General features: G+C 39.8%; 4 protein-coding genes across 6 annotated transcripts; 3 read left to right on the plus strand and 1 right to left on the minus strand.

Annotated features, from left to right (window-relative positions):
- The first annotated feature begins 832 nt into the window (after positions 1–832).
- On the plus strand, positions 833–4116 carry LOC146982692 (uncharacterized). Its single transcript, XM_085785387.1, has 4 exons — positions 833–849; positions 2015–2611; positions 2694–2813; positions 3151–4116. Exons 1-4 carry the CDS (start codon positions 836–838, stop codon positions 4013–4015), a joined length of 1596 nt encoding a protein of 531 aa, XP_085641513.1. The 5' UTR covers positions 833–835; the 3' UTR covers positions 4016–4116.
- A 1327-nt stretch (positions 4117–5443) lies between these two features.
- Positions 5444–12165, plus strand: cdip1 (cell death-inducing p53 target 1). 2 transcript variants are annotated; one of them, XM_085783796.1, is made up of 6 exons: positions 5444–5550; positions 6595–6641; positions 7678–7827; positions 8230–8385; positions 9192–9471; positions 10230–12165. In XM_085783796.1, exons 3-6 carry the CDS (start codon positions 7752–7754, stop codon positions 10339–10341), a joined length of 624 nt encoding a protein of 207 aa, XP_085639922.1. In that variant the 5' UTR covers positions 5444–5550; positions 6595–6641; positions 7678–7751; the 3' UTR covers positions 10342–12165. The 2 variants fall into 2 exon arrangements, with proteins under 2 accessions (XP_085639922.1, XP_085639923.1); XM_085783797.1 differs by lacking the exon at positions 5444–5550 and adding an exon at positions 6462–6480.
- Positions 12166–12170: 5 nt separating this feature from the next.
- On the minus strand, positions 12171–14627 carry polr3k (polymerase (RNA) III (DNA directed) polypeptide K). Its single transcript, XM_085783798.1, has 3 exons — positions 14366–14627; positions 13304–13391; positions 12171–12531 (listed from the first exon to the last, which is right to left on the minus strand). The coding sequence occupies exons 1-3, from the start codon at positions 14474–14476 to the stop codon at positions 12404–12406; spliced, it is 327 nt and encodes a 108-aa protein (XP_085639924.1). The 5' UTR covers positions 14477–14627; the 3' UTR covers positions 12171–12403.
- Positions 14628–14897: 270 nt separating this feature from the next.
- Positions 14898–16672, plus strand: snrnp25 (small nuclear ribonucleoprotein 25). Of its 2 annotated transcripts, XM_085785390.1 has the most exons (6): positions 14904–15090; positions 15130–15261; positions 15845–15935; positions 16055–16160; positions 16264–16338; positions 16440–16672. In XM_085785390.1, the coding sequence occupies exons 1-6, from the start codon at positions 14995–14997 to the stop codon at positions 16495–16497; spliced, it is 558 nt and encodes a 185-aa protein (XP_085641516.1). In that variant the 5' UTR covers positions 14904–14994; the 3' UTR covers positions 16498–16672. The 2 variants fall into 2 exon arrangements, with proteins under 2 accessions (XP_085641514.1, XP_085641516.1); XM_085785388.1 differs by having other exon boundaries at positions 14898–15261.
- The last annotated feature ends 72 nt before the right edge of the window (positions 16673–16744 follow it).

The raw sequence follows: 16744 nt of genomic DNA on the forward strand, positions 1-16744 counted from the left end.
GAAAGACATTCTCCTAGGGTACATTTCACAAGAGCCACTCATTATCTAATCTATTACTGTTACTAAACAACTAATGCAACATCTTTATATATCTATAAATGTATGTGCGTCTTTCTCTCTTATAACATCTACCTTCAATTTATTTACTTCTAAGCAAAATATATCCATGAAGCAGAGCACCAATTCACACTTTCCTTCAATTCTCAAAAAAAGGCACACATACAAAGAATAAACATAATACATGATGTTAAAGCTAAAAGTTCAGGTGGATAATACACTACAGTCTCACTTTACCCCGCAGCATTTGTCTCACTTTACCCCAACACCCCCATTTTAGAAAAAAATACCTCTCTTAGAAATTCAGGCTAATTTTCAGCCAGCATCATCACATGGTTTTATGTGTTGGTAGTTCATCATCATGTATCATATAAGTTTTTTTACGTGAATCAATTTGCTTTGGCACAACAGTTGATTAAGTTGACAGCAAGAAAATTTACTTTTACATGCAAAAATCATATTTTTGTGAAAAAAACATGCTTTCCACAGCATCATGAGGTCCTCTCCTTCATGACCATGGGGAAATGGAAGGGGCTTGAAAACATAATGGTCAGATGACCATAAATGTGTTCCGTTTTCTAGATACAGGGGGTGTCTCACATTACCCGGTGTCTCACATTACCCCACTCTCCCCTACTAGCCTTGGAGAAGTGGGAGTTTCCCAACTTCCTGATATTAATGCAGCCCAAAGGCAAATCCAGTACTCTTCCCACTGGTTTTAAGAGCTTGCGCCACTTTCATTTTTATCAGAAACTGAAGTCTTCACACTGAGGAGAGGATGTCTGTTACAAGGTAAACTTTAAAACGAGATATCATCCTATTGTGGCTTTGCTTTCCTGCTTGCGCTCTAAAGTAATTTTTAAGAAGACAAATGCTGGAGACAGAAAGCTTAACATTGCCTCATGATTCATGTGTGATCATTTGAATGTGTTACAGCTACTTAGTTTACAGCCACATACATGGATTTTTATGTTAAGGTTAAAAGAAGCTCTTATCTCGCTGATTTAGGAGGAAGTCCTACTTAGTATGTCAGATGAAACATCAGCTGACCAGTGTAAGAGTAATCAACAAAGCCAATTTAAAACCGAATCACAAAGAATTATAAAAGGGCTGCTGTAATTCCACGTCACAATGTTTTAGAAACCAAAAACAAATGAATAATAGATAGAGTTTGATGAGGATGCAATATTGCTTACTCATTGAAAAGACTCAATCAGATCATTTGTCAGTGTTGCACTACTTGGCAACAGAGACAATTCAACTTTACAACACAGACAAACAGCATCACTTTGCCGTCCCAAAGCCCACTACATTATGATGTCTCTGATGATGAGTTACCAGCAGTTTTAACAAAAAGACACTTCACAACAAAACAAAGATTACAATCTTACCATTAAAGGGGATGAAGGGGTGTATTATTTGGCCACTAAATTGTTACTGAGTTGGATGTCTGGTACATTTTAGGAGATTTTTTAAAAGTGACATTAGTTTCTGTTTAATAACGAAAGCAAAGTGTGTGTACAAAGTGATTTTATTGCTGTGAAACCATGTGTGCTCCTGACACACCTTCTGAGCAAATACAGAGAAAAACATTAAACTATGACGCATACACGGACATGTTGGGGATTATAGCTTACTTGCTTTGTCACAGACCTGCTGTTCCTATATCTGCTGTGTCACTGGTCCATGTTTCTCCACCGAGGTTTCCCTGAATATGGCTTTCATTACTCAAATACTCTTTCTCTCCGTATACTCTTTTCAAAACAAACAACAATAGACGGGGAGAGAGGGAGTGGAAACTCTACTGTACAATTCTGTGCTTCAACTATGAAGTTATTACTGTATAGCTCTCAATATAGCTAAATTAAAAAAGTGAACAACAAAATCCAAACAGATGGGTTATGGCAACTATTTCAAAACTTCAGCAGTTCAAACTAATTGCAGTGCTGTTTTACAGAAAGGAACTACAGAAGGCTTTGTGCCACTACGTCAGAGATACCCTCATCTACATCAACGAAGTGAGAGAATTCAGCAAGAAGATTTCTAAATGGGTGGAAATGAGAGAGAAAGAATCAGACATGATGAAGGACATTAAAAACAGGGACGATCAACTTCACTTGAGCTTCAGCCATGTTAAGCAGTCAAAGAACAGATCAAAGGCCTTTGGGGAATTTTTGAAGAACAAGATGACCCTGCAGACAGCTGTAGACACGAAGCGTGCAATACTGCAGGAGGAGCTTTCTGATGTGTTGAAGGACACTCTGGAAGGCCTGAAGGAGCTCGACTGCTTCCTGGATGCAGTGGAGAAGCTGGCGGTCACCTCACCTCATGTGTTCACGGAGAACCAGATGATACGTCTGCCTGATGGCATCAGCTTCAAACATGTTCAGGACGTCATCAATACTGCAGGAAAGATCTGTCCTCGTCTCCTTGAGTTTAAAAGAGAAGCAGAAGTCTTCTTCCATCCTAGACTTCAAAATGTGGAGGTGTTGTTGTATCAGTTGGACAGATACATAGAGGCCACCCAGACAATTTGTGGGAACTTCAAATACAGGTAAAATGATATAGCAAAATTGCACATTTTTAGAATCATCTATTGTAGACAGTTAATGTGAATGGTTAAATGTCTGTCACAGCTCTTTAGGTGGGTTTTGTGGGAAGAAAACAGATGAATCTCAGGTTGACCTGGATCTGGACCTGTCTGAAGACGACATACAGAAGATGCTGCGTCACATTAATGAGCTTGAGGAAATCAGGTAAAGGTGACCCAATGCATGTTTTTATGTGATTTGTTCATAGATTGTTGTTTTGTGTAATGTGAATTTGTACTTCAAAGGATGCTCAAACCTGAAGGTAAAGAGAAAAGAAAAGAAAAGAAAAATCACAGATCCCAAATCCAGTGTTTCATTCAGTATCAGTATCAATATTTATTTCACACAAAACACATGATATTTATCTACAGAACAGAAAAGGAAGAAAACAATTGTGTGAAGCGGCAGGTCTCCCAAGAAGCTATTTAAAGCTTATGGCGGGACCCTTAGAGTTCAGGAGTTCAGTAGTTCAACTGTATTTCCTCTTTTTGGTTTTTTTCAGGATGAACCAACACTTCCGGACAGCTTTCCTGTTTCAGGGGGAATCATGTTCTGGCTTTATCAGTGAATTCAACAAGCGTCACCCCGGGATGCTTCAGTTTCTAAAGGACCTGGAGGAGAATGCAGTTCAGCTTGACAGGATGAATAAAGGGTCAAAGATCTCCAGTGTTGCAGGCAGCTCAGTGGGGGCAGTTGGTGGTGTGCTTTCCATTGTTGGTTTGGCATTAATTCCTGTAACAGCAGGAGTGTCTATAGGTCTCATAGGGGCAGGGGCAGGTCTAGCGGCTGCCAGCGCCCTCAACAGTGCTGTTACCACAGGCACAGGGATTGGAGTGAACCATAAGCATCAAAAGAAAGCCAGTGAAGTCTTCCAGGTCTTCATGGAGGATGTGCAGAGTCTCATAGATTGTCTGGAGAAGGTGATCAATCAACCTGTGATGCAACCCGACAGGATAGATGTGGTGGTGGGAGTGGTCAACGTCCTGCGTAACGCTGGTACTGTTGGAAAAGCCATTGATACAATTGTCGGTGTTGCCTCTACAACTAAGGTAGCCTCTACAACTAGGGTAGCCACAGACATCCCAGATATTGGTCAGGCAGTAGTCAAAGGGCCTCTTGCTCTCTCCAAGTCGGCCAGAGCAGGTTTCATTGCTCTCAATGCTCTTTTCCTTGGCATGGATGTCTTCTTTATCTGTAAAGATGGCATCAGTCTGGCCAAAGGCAGCGAGACAGAGGTGTCACAGTTCATCAGAGCCAGAGCTGCACTTTGGAGCTCAGAGATAGACGCATGGGAGAAGATCCGTGACTCCTTGTGTGAAACCTCAGAGAGAAAGAAAAGTACCTTGGGGACATCATTTTATCCATGAAGTAGATCCAGACCTCTACTGAGAAAAAGATGCATAAATCTCTGATCAAGTTGATGGAAAGTGAACACAAATATTATTTTTCTTTATTTTCTGTCAACAAAGCACTCTTGCTGCATTGCTACCAATGCTCACAAGCTACCTTTTCAATATTTGATCATTGTGAAGAGCTATAAATCACCTATTAGCCTCAGACATAATTCAATATAGCTATATATAAAATATGTTGATACAATACAATACAATACAAAATAGTTTATTAATCCCCAAAGGGAAATTAATTTGTCAGTCACCTCATCCGCCATTTGCAAAAGAATCAAAAAGCCAGAAAGGTACAAAGGATCCTCTATATTTATCCATAACTGCAGCAAAGAGAGAGGAGCCGCTGCTTTCCTGGTCCATCAAGGTGCCACGACGTGGATGATCTGAGCTGTTCACAATGACTTCCCATCCTCAGTGCGCATCTCTCCACCACATCCCCCAGTGAGTTCCTCAGGGAAACATGACTGAAGTCTCCTGATATCATTAAAAGTGCCTCAGGATGTTTAGTCTGTATCCTAGTAGCAACGACTTCATGGAGAACTTCAGATGGAACTTCAGCAGTTGCCATTGGGTGGGATGTAGGCCTACACAAGTTTTGTTATGATTTTTTAAAATGTTTACTTTCTGAGTTATCACCATGTCTGGACATCACTCTTGTTGGGCAGAGAGTTGGTATTTCCCATGATGACTGATGGCAGAAAGGACCGATAGTACATCTCCACTTCCAAGCCTTCATCTTTGACAAATTTGCAAAATCTATTTCTCCTAAAGCCGATTTATTGATTCCATCAACAATTGAAAGTGCAGTTATCCTTTTCCCTCGCTTGATTTATATCTCTTTTACAATGAAGCTTGTCTCAATATATAATTATGTCAGTCAGTGTTACATACTTTTAAGAAAACATATATCTTACCATACCAACAATCTTAAGAAATATAAATGAATGTTGATTAAATTGGATGAGAATATTGTAAGTTATTTGATGTTTTGTTTCATGCAGTTTAACAATCAAGTTGTTGCATTTCTTCCATATGGCCACTGGGGGGCGACTTAGCTCAACTCAACAGCATAGACTCAACAGTGGCAATTTTATGCAAAAAGAACATAAAGTTCATGATTATTTTGTTGGGTTTGTCACTTTATTTCTTCATTTAACAAATGATATTGCATGTGTAACTTTAATCTCAATAAATTTTGATACCAATCAAAGAATGTGAGGTGTGGTTTAATATACATTGGCTACAGTCTTAATTGCTCCAGTCTAGTTTATGTTCAGTCTTATCATAGTATTTTTATGGGGGGAAATATGTGACTTTTCCCACATTGTCCACATGTGATTGTTGTATTTTTCCTCTCTGTGTGAATGGTAAATGGTCATTAGTGTAATTACTGACGTGAGGAGTTAATCCCTCTCAGCGGATGTTGGAGCTGCTAACGTCAAACAAACTTCAGTGACACCGCGGACAGGCTGCGTTTCCCCCCCACACATAACCAGGTAATGACGTTTTCACTACACTAAAAAATATATATTACTACAACCACGAGCAGAGACAATGTTTTACGACATCCAGTCCGTCGATATATAAGTTTATGTCCTCTTTATTTGTCGTCTGTTTTCTTTCTGTGCTTTAGACTGGCGACGCTAGCTCGCTAACGTACCAAGCTAATGACAGGTAGCAAACATGGTTAGCTTTAGCTGGTTAAACACATAAAAATATATAAATACAAATAAAGATACACCATTAAGTTGTTTCTAAATCGGTTATAACATAAAGATAGATGACAGGTTTTAATCATGCAGCCCTGGCAACGTCAACATTACGCAGCGTTATCTCCGTTAGCTAACATGCAAGTTAACGATAATAATAATTTACAACGTTAAATATTCGGACTACACAGGCGTCCTAGTTTAACATTTGCACAAATACTGTCTTCCGCTAACCTCGGTTACGTAACTAAGTTATTCGTGGTTAGTTGTGCAAGTAGTTTTGAGCTGGATTATCTGGGAAAGGATTAAAAAAAAACACACAGCAGCAGCTAGCGTTAGCATGCTAGTTGCTTAGCATCATTTTAGGAGCATTATCGTTTAAGTCACAGTGTAACCTTATTATAAATATTTGTTATTGTGCAGCTTGTGTTGTTATTATGGCGGTGGTGGTTCCCTGTCAGCTGTGTTTTATTTACGTGAGCCAGGAGGGCAGATCTGCTGAGAAAGCAGCGCGTTTGAGTTGTGGTTGTAGGGGGGCTGCAGGTTAGCTGCTGAAGCAACACCATTGTTTTTGTATGAATAATAAGTTACTGTTGTGAGCAACAGATTGACATCCATCAGTGTTTTAGAGCCTCTTTTCCTCTGTATATCAACACAATCCATTGTTATTATGACCTCCAATCTAAATGGTCGGTTCACCAGTGTCTCTGTCGTTTGGTTTGTTTGTCAGCAGGATCACATTGGATGTAGTGAACTGACATTAGTATTATAATGATGAGGAATGTCCTTCTTGTTGTGTTTGTTGATGTGTGTTTTTTCATCGTTTTACAGGTTACCAGGGTCCTATGGTGAAACCTTTTTCTTCCCTGTAGCATCAGGTAAACATCTGCTTCCTTGTCAACTTGTTATTCAGGTTGGACTCCCCAAGTGAACAACATATTACATAATGCAACATGTGGTTATTATGGTACAACTAATGCATATTGGGCTACAGGTAGTCTGAATCTATGTTTACAGTCTATGCACAATGCAAAGATGCATTTTGGCAAAACGCCCTACACAGCTATGCTTCTTCTTTCCATTTGCCGACTCATAAGACAGAAACTTCGAGAGCCTCAACCGGTTTCCTGTTGTCGTAGGTACATTTTTGTGCCATGATGAGCAGATAAACCACGCTGCGAGCAGTTCACCTCCAGCTCTCTGCAGTCATGTCACCGTAACAAAAATAAAAGTTCAGATTTGACTGTAAAATCCCACATATTTTCCCTGTTTTCATTCTCTCTGTTGAGCTCTGCATTCAGCCAAGGCATGCATTATTTAGGCAAAGAGAAACCATGCTTCCTGTTGAAATTGAAGCCCTCAGACAGAAAGACAGAGACGCTCTCACTTGTGGTGGTGTTGTTGTTGTCAGTCTATTTGTAATGCTAATGCATTATTTACTGTGCTGATGATCATCTATCTATCTATCTATCTATCTATCTATCTATCTATCTATCTATCTATCTATCTATCTATCTATCTATCTATCTATCTATCTATCTATCTATCGTATAACCAGATGTTAAAAAATAAAATGTGTAGTTTTTTATTCAAATATGTTTTCACATTAATAAATTCAACCTAAACAAAAATATTACAAACCTTTTTCATGACAAGCTCTATAAAATAAGGCTAGTACTATTTCTAACAGACTGTAAGCTCCAATAAACCAGAGATTAACACCATCAATTACTGTCTCAATCATAAAACTGCTGCCAATACATTTTGCTTGTTCATCAGCAGTTGAGCCATGTTCCTCATTAGCTTCTCGTGACTCTCGTTGGAACAGTTTATGACTTTGGAGGAGCTTGTGTCAAAGAGTAATGAGCTCTGGGATTTCATCTGTATGTTGTTTTTTTTTATTACTCTTACCAGAGTGAAGGTCCACAGGAGAGTTGTGAGAAGAGCTCCGTGTCCATCCCCTCTCCCTGTCCACACATCCGGCCAGTATGTCCAGTGATCCTCCTCCTCCGTACCCCGGAGGTCCCAGTGCCCCGCTCATCGAGGAGAAGAATGGACAACCTGGTAATAAAATGAAACATGCAGCATTGTGATGATGAATGTTGAAAAGCATCTATTAATTTATTATTTTACTGTGAAATCAATGGATTGAACAGTTCAGGCTGTTTTCTTTGTTTAGTTTGAAAGAAATAGGGCTTGACATGTTTTAATTTTTAATCATGCAGTGTTGTAAGTGAATAGTTCACCTCTGGATTCAGTTTCTATCTCCATGCTGTCTTCATGTTTCAAATAACATTTTAACATCAAACTCCTTTGTAATTTATCAGTTTAATTTCTTTGAATAAAAAAAATAATGATCAATCAATTCCAGAATAAACCTAATTACTAAATAAATCATTGGTAATGATGCATATTGTAACTATGGAGACATTAAATGTGTTTTCTCTTGTTGTTGTGGTGAATCAGGTCCAATAAGAACTGCTCCACAGGGTCAGCCCCTGCCCCCCGACTATGGCCCCCCACCCTACGAGGGCCCGACGCCAGGCTTCCTCCCCCCACATGTCCCAGGAGAAGGGCCCATGCCAATGCCTATGCCCATGCATATGCCAATGCCACCTCATGGTACTGTAGACATCCAGCACATTAAATACACATCTAATTCATTTCCTTTCTTTGAGATTCTCATTTGGGAAATACCTCAGTTTGCCTCGTGTATATGTTTATGTTTATCTGTTTTCTTTAGGTTTTGTTATTTGTGAATATATACTTGGGGGGGAAAAAATGCAAAGTACAAAATCACAAGGAGAATGAAATGACTGATTATGTTTGTGAAGGCAAGAAGCTTTGCAATAACGTGTATATATATATATATATATATACACACGTTATTGCAAAGCTTCTTATATATATATATATATATAGGGCTGATGTGTTAGCTAATGTCTGGCCCACTGATGAATGGAAATCCAGAGTTTACTCACCTGTTAACATGAACTCTGTCCATGAAATTCTCCAGAAAAATACAGGTGCATCTCAATAAATTAGAATATCATGTAAATGTTCAATCATGTTGTAATATTCAAATTTTTTTGAGGTACTGAATTTAAATTTAAGCCATAATCATTACAATTAAAAGGATTTAAATAAATAAATAAATAAACAGGAAATGTTGTTTAATGGATCTATATAATGTATTGGTTTCACTTTTTGAATTGAATTACTGACAGAAATAAACTTTTCCATGATATTCTAATTTATTGAGATGTACCTGTAACTGGTAACTGGTGGAAGTAGAAAAGTGCTACAAGCTACATAAAGCAGCCATGTTGGGCGTTAAATCTGAGTGGGTTATTGGAATGTAAAGGTTGTGTGACTTCAATTGTTATCTTTTGTACTCACTCTTGTCTCTCTTTTTTTCCCCCCGACAGGTGGCCCCCACTACCCACCCCCACCAGGCCACTACCCTCATCCGATGCCAGGACAAATGGGCCCCGGTCCCAGTCACTTTGTCCACATGGGAGGACACACAGCGACCGTCCTGGCTCCTCCGGGGGGAGCCACCACCGTGACCGTGCTGCAGGGGGAAATGTTCCAGACGTCACCGGTGCAGACCGTGTGTCCGCACTGCCAGCAGGCCATCGTCACCCGCATCTCCCACGACATCGGCCTCATGAACACACTCTTCTGCCTCTTCTGCGTCTTCGTCGGGTGAGTGGACGACATCACGGAGGACGAGCAGGGAGGGGGGGGGGGCGGGCTTGATAACAAAGTGATGGTCATGTAAATGTTACAAACCTGTGGTGAGATTCGTAGCATTGTGACAGATTTTTGTCGGCCACAAAAAACCCAAATACTACACACACATACAGGCTAAAAGTGAAAGCAGCTCTGAAGCTGGGCTCTCACATTTCCAAAAATATCTAAAAGATCTACAACTGTATATATAATTTATTTATTTAGAGTCATGGTCTGTTAATATTTAAATCTAAACAAGTGATAAAATCAAGTGCTTATCTCAAAGTTTTAGATTATGTCTCAAGCTCATGACCCCCGCCCCCTCTCGCCGTCTGTTAGTCCATGGTCACGACCTGTTCTTAGCAACCCGCTTACATGCAAAGCAGGTGCAGCTGTTCATGGTGCAACACATGCAAATGTAAAAGGACCAGAGGCAAATCAAAAGAGAAAATATGCCCTGAATTTGATGTTCGAAGAGTGTCACGACACATTCTTGATTTAGCCAACAAGTCTCTGCTTTGTTTTGTCTGTGGGCATTACTTTGCATACAGCCGAGTCTTGTTCCAGTAAAACATCTAAACTTGCACATTATTCATTCATAATTCATTCAGATGAGGTTAAACATGGCGTCTTCACCTGTCTCTGTGCATGCATACCCCTTGCCATAATATAAAACCATGTGCATATGTTGGAATTTGTACAAATCTAAACCATATGTTCCTCTGTTCCAGGTGTGATCTAGGCTGCTGCTTGATTCCCTGTCTGATCGACGACCTCAAGGATGTGACACACACCTGCCCCAACTGTAAGGGCTACATCTACACATACAAGCGTATATGCTAACCACCGACAGCTGTATGCTACAGAGACATGTACATGCACTCAAATAAACTCACAGCTCCTCCTGCTGGTAGTTACAAGCTCCCCGCCCCCTCCCCCCCATTTTTGCAAAGTGTTGTGTAGCCCTATTAAATTGTTAGGTGCAGTTTTCTCATGAGTTCACTGAATATTTACTGTATATATCTTTCCGCATAGCTCTTTCATGTATAAACATGCATTTGTACAAAAAAAATGTACAAATATCTCACTGAAGTACAGAGGATGTCGGGCACTAAAACATTCACAGAGGCCGATAGGCAGCAGCTGCACAGGAGTATCCGATCCTGTGCGGGAACCTGGAAAAATTAATGCTTGTGATGTTCCGCATGTAAATGAAGAAAAAAAAAAAAAAATCTGGATAGACAGATAGCCTCAGTTAGAGAAAACTGTGAAAAAGGTCACTTTATTTATTTGAATTCATCTGTGAAACTCGCTCTGAAGGAATCATTTTGAGGTCAAACATGCTGGGTTAGTATTGTTTTTTTTTTTTCCTTATTTATTTCTAATATTTTATCCACTATTTTAACAAGTTAATCTTAATAACTGTGAACATTTTTGTCCATGTCTGATGATTTTGTTCTAACAGGCTAAGTTTTCCTTTTATCATAATCCCTTTTTGAATGTGAGCAAATTAACCACCCCTTTTTTTTTTCTCCTCTCTCGATAAGCGGATGTACTTTGCTTGTTTGGAAACGCCCGAGATTGATGTTACTTGCTGTATTTATTAATCTACTGGGCTTTAAGTAAGCAGCAACATAATGTGGAGTGATTTGCAGCCGAGCAACGCCCTCTGTCCATGCTGTACTTAATTATGAGAATAAAATCTTAACATTTGCACTTTAAGTTGAATTTCATATTTTGATTTAGTATAGGAACCATCGTCCTCAGTGAGGCGCTTTATCTGAGGGAAAAGATGTAATTTACTCCAATGAGTGCAGCAGCAGTGTGTACCTTTGGCTTTCACTGGGTTAGTTGTTAGATCCATACCAGCACTTATACAGACTACAGTAGAGTTGGCAGACAGAGGCTTCTTACTGTTACTAACAGTGATGCAATGCACAACACCTCGGTAATCTCTCTGTGTCCTCTCTCATCGATGCTGTCGGCCGATTTCTGCCGCCACAGTAAACGTGGGTAGCTAGTTTTAAGATAGAAACATCGGTTGACAGTTAAATAGAAGTGGTGGCGCCATCATCGCATACCACTGTTTAAGGCTGTTAACTCTCTTAACATGACACCAGCCCTGTAAGGTGACCTGCATTGCTCAGATGCATGTTAGATAACAAATAAAAGGCTAATAATGTTATTAAAAAAGAAAAAAGACAAAGAAAAAACTAAAGGGATCTCTGCTAGGAATACGCTTAAAATAAATGATTGTATCAGTCATCTTGCAAAATGACATTGTGATTTCATTGAGATTAATACTAACAACAAAGGACCATCGCATCACCACAGCATGCCCGATCCGCCACTCACCTAACTGCAGTTTGTCTGCATGAGCCACACATCAAATGAAATGAATAACTCTCACTGATTAACTCCTGGACTCTGTGTGCATTTGATCTTTTTTTTTTCCTCTCTTGAGGCTGAACTAAGCTGTGCAAGAGGGTCCACTCTGAGTTAAAGGATTGCATTGAACTTTTAATACAAAGTACAGTATGCCATTGTTGTGGATAATGCTGGTCTGCATTGCTCTCTAAATGTCTGTGATATGTATAACTATGTAAGTCAAAATTTGTTTGACTGTTGTATACAGGTACTATTTTATCAATAAAAATACGAACATGATTGTTCATTGAAACAAATTTTATTGTCATCTGGAAGCTTCATTATGTGTAAAAAAAAAAAAAAAAAAAAAGTATAACTTTAATCTGCAATGACAAAAGGAAAAGTTCCTCCAGCTGTTCCCCATGCACAGAATGGAAATCATCAAGAGCCTATTGGTAATAAATAAAGGCTTAAAGGGAAAAGCTCAACCACTTGAGCATTAAATATGTAAAAAAAAACCCATCAAAGTACAAAGGTGTCAATCTCTCCATCTGTGTCCACACTGGGCGTTGCAGCATTTGTAGAAAGTGGTCATTGGTTCATCAGCTGATCTGGTCTGAATCTGCATGAAATAGGCCCGAGGATGTTCGCACTTGGGACATTTTTCTGAGAACAGACACAAGTGGGGAAAAAGTGTCACAAAGGGCTGCTGGGTTCAACACATTTGGTTTGTGGTGCAAAGACAAAACAAGTCAAACATTTACATGAGCAGCGAGTCGCATTAAAATGTGTGTATGTGCATTAAAAACATCTAATTTTGGGGGGACAGCTTCAGTATTGATCAGATTTTTTCCAACAGTCTTCTCAAATGTTTAACTACTGTGCAAATCTGAGCTCAGGACCTGCATGCAGTCTGGCTATAATACAATTTGATGCATTAAAATATTGTTAGAAACTAAATAAAATATAATATTCTGTAATAAAGCACACTCTGTAACTTCTATCAATAAATTTGCCACCATGACGACTTTATAGTGACACATAATCCCCTATATCAGACGTCTCAGGTCATAGTAAAGTGCATCAAGACTTCTTTCTCACAGTCAATAGTTACATTAACCTGCACTTCACCTACTGTATTCACTTTTCATTTTGAATCCTGTGTTACTTGCAAATACCTTCATATCATTGTAATGTGCACCCTGTTTTTCATATATATGCATTTGAGCTTCATACACTCACTGTTCTTGTCACTTTGATATGTTAGTAGAAACCATAGAGATCTCAGGCGACGTGTCAAAACATGTATTTACAATTCAAATTAGGGTAAGTAGTCAGTGGTGAGCAGCAGTGCAACATCTAATACAGAGACAAAGAGCAGTTTGGGGTGGCAGACAAACTCCAGAGCTGTAACATGACTTAGTTGAGAAAAACTCACCAGCAGTTGAATCCACGTTTTCCCAGGCTGCAGCTCCACCAAGGACATCATCCACCTCCTTCAGCTTTGGATACTTTCTGTTGTTTACCTGTAGCCAGAAAAAAAGCAACACAAAAAAACCACACACATATGAAACTAGGAGCAACTTATCAAACATTAAAGGGATAGTTCAAGATTTTGGCAAATTCTCCTATTGCCATAATCCCTATAGTTATAGGGGTAGGTTAATTATCTTTAGTTATTGGTGCATGTTGTTTTGAGATCGGAGAGGCAGAGACGTGAGCTGCTTAGTGAACACAGTGGAGGTGAACGGTACAGGTCCCTCAAACTCATCAAATACACAATCCAACAACTCCAAAACGCTCTCGTGGACAAGTTGTGACCTGCACATTCACCACGCTATGAGATAATAATGTAAGATGGCAAGACAGAGTTGTTTTCGAGACAAATGTGAACTACATTCTTGACATGGCTGCTGAGTAGAGTGATTTCAAAAGCACAGCAAAGTAGTTCTGAGTATTTGCTTAATTTGTCGTGCCCCAAACAGACTCTGCATGGTGAACTGGCTCATGGTTTGAGGCCGATAGGTGGGCCCAAGAGAAGGCAGAAGGACCAGCTTGAGACTCTTTCACTCACACCTTGGTCTTCATAGCCATCAGCAAGCACATAAGCCCAGATGGAGAATGACTAAATGGATGAGGAGAACGGATCCTCGATGTAGGAAGCTGCCATGATGATGACATAGTGTGGTGATGAATGTGCTGGTCACAACTTGTCCACCAGTTGTTGGATTTGATGAGTTTGATGAGGGACAGGGAACCAGTACCGTTCACCTCCATTGTGTTCACTGAGCAGCTCACGTCTCTGCCCCACCGATCTCAAAACAACATGCTGCTGCACCAATAATTAAAGGCAATGAACCTACTCCTATGACTATATGGATTATGATGATAGGAAAATGTGTCAAAATGCTGAACTATCCCTTTAAGCACAAACTGTCAACCTGATAAAATGAAGTGACTCGGTGTCTTTGTGTCGTGATGTTGTATCAGATGAACTCACCTTCCTGGTGATGTTGTGTACGTACGGACAGGTGTTGCAGGCGAACCTCATGCACTTCTGTCCTTCCTCCACTATTAAAACGTTTCCACAGGTCGGACAGAAGAGGAGCATGTTAGCCGAGAAACGTGTGCGTTTTCAAAGGTAAACAAAAGCAAAAAAAAAAACTCAATATAATTACAGTATTTCACATAAAACAGCGAGCTTGTCTGAGTTTAGCCGCTGTAAACAGTTCAGCGCGTGTAGCGGAAGTAGCGCTGATGAAACCGGAAGTGTCTCCTGTTTTAACTGTTCGACAGGAAACAAGACATTAAGAGAGAAAGTGGTTTTGTATATATAAAAAAATACATTCATTCATTCAACTATATACATGCAGCCTTTAAATAATATATATAATGTATTAATAAAAAAAAATGGATATTTGATAAAATAATGTAGCTATGTATTAAATTACGTAGACGAAGAGGAACGCTGTATATGTAGCAACGCTATCCTTCCGGTATATTATTTCTGTCGCACACATTGGCTTCGTAGTTTCCACGGGACAGAAGTTGTTTTACGATGTTTAATGAATGTGAATGTAATTAAAACCGGATCTGCTGCTACTGTTGTTGCTGCTTTAGAGCCCGGTGATGGAGGAGCAGACTGCGGACACCGCTGGAGGAGCACGGCCTCTGGAGGTAGAGAAGGAGGAGAAGAAGGAGGAGGAGGAAGATGAAGAGGAGGCGGTGAAGGAGAGTCAGGCAGCTCCTGATGCTGAGCAGCAGCAGCAGCAGCAGGAGGAGGAGGAGGAGGAGGAGGATGAAGATGCTCTTCCTCACTCAGAGATCCTGGATATTTTCGAGGAGGGTCTCGCTCTGCTTGTGCAGGACCCTCTGCTCTGCGACCTGCCCATTCAGGTGTTTATACATCACACACACACACACACACACACACACACACACACACACACACACACACACACACACACACACACACACACACACACACACACACACGCACACACACACACACACTGAACTTGAGGACACTATGTTGTTGTATGCCCCTACCAAAGTTCTTCATTGGAAGGCTACTGTATACGTAAAAGATCTCAAAAACTCAAAAATGAGAAAGGATGATGTTTTCGATATATTATAATAGCATCATCTCACAGAGTAGTTTCGAGCAAATTGAAGAACAGATAGTTTTCCCTTCATACATGTTAATGCCATGTGAATATGTATAGCAGGTTTTATTAGAGCTGTAACCCGGCTGTTGTCAGTGTTACTGACCTGGTTAAAATAAAACCTCACGTTTCCAACTCACACAGGAACAAATTAAACTCTGTGTAGACCTCACTGTTTGTCTAATACATGACTCAAATAGTAAAGTAAGTAGTTTATGACCACTTCGTGCCACTTCATATAGGCTACAATAGATAGAAATAAGTCGTCTTGCAATATTTTCTGAATTTTTAGCTGTTTCCTTTTATTTTTGTAGGTGACTCTGGAGGAGGTGAATTCTCAGATCGCCCTGGAGTATGGGCAGGCCATGACCGTGAGGGTTTTAAAGGCAGACGGTGAAGTCATGCGTAAGTTGCTGTAACTGCTTATATGCAATCACTGCACAATGTGTTGATAATGATTCATTTTAGATTCATTTATCTATTTCTTTTTAAAAAGTATTGTCCATGTAACGTTTCTCCTGAAGCCATAGTTGTGGTGCAAAATGCAACAGTCCTTGACCTGAAGAAGGCCATTCGCAGATTTGTGGAGCTGAAGCAACAACGTGAGGGTGGAGTGAAACATGTCAGCTGGTAAACACATGCACACACACTTACTTACACCCACACAATCACAAGAGGGATCTCTTAAAAGCGATCATAATATTTGTAATGGTTTGCCTCTGTTCCCTTACAGGAGATACGTCTGGAGAACCTTTCACTTGGTGTTTCAGGGGGAAAAACTTGAAGATGACAAGATGAGGCTGAAAGAGTATGTGGATGAAAATGATCACTTAATTAAAGTGATTTAATTTTCATCAACACTGTTTGACTGATTTTTTCCCCTTCTCTTTTTTTCTTTTTCTTTTTCAGCTACGGGATCAGGAACAGAGATGAGGTGGCGTTCATGAAGAGACTGAGGAAAAAGTGACAATGTGTTTATAACAATAACAATACCACTAGTTCTATTCTAAGTGTTCAAGACAGTCAAATTGTGGTCACTCTATAAACTCTCACTGTACAAACTCTTAGTTTCTTCAAGAGACTACATGTAAATATGTGAAAAACTGACAGTTTGTTTTACTGTGATTTTTGTACAATTATCTGCAAATATTCAAACTTATTAAAGTATTTTCCTTCATCTTTAGTGCATGTTTCTGGTTTACTTGACATCGTAT

Source organism: Trachurus japonicus, chromosome 8 (assembly GCF_045865225.1).
Source record: "Trachurus japonicus isolate A0001 chromosome 8, Traja_1.0".
Lineage (NCBI taxonomy): Eukaryota > Metazoa > Chordata > Actinopteri > Carangiformes > Carangidae > Trachurus > Trachurus japonicus.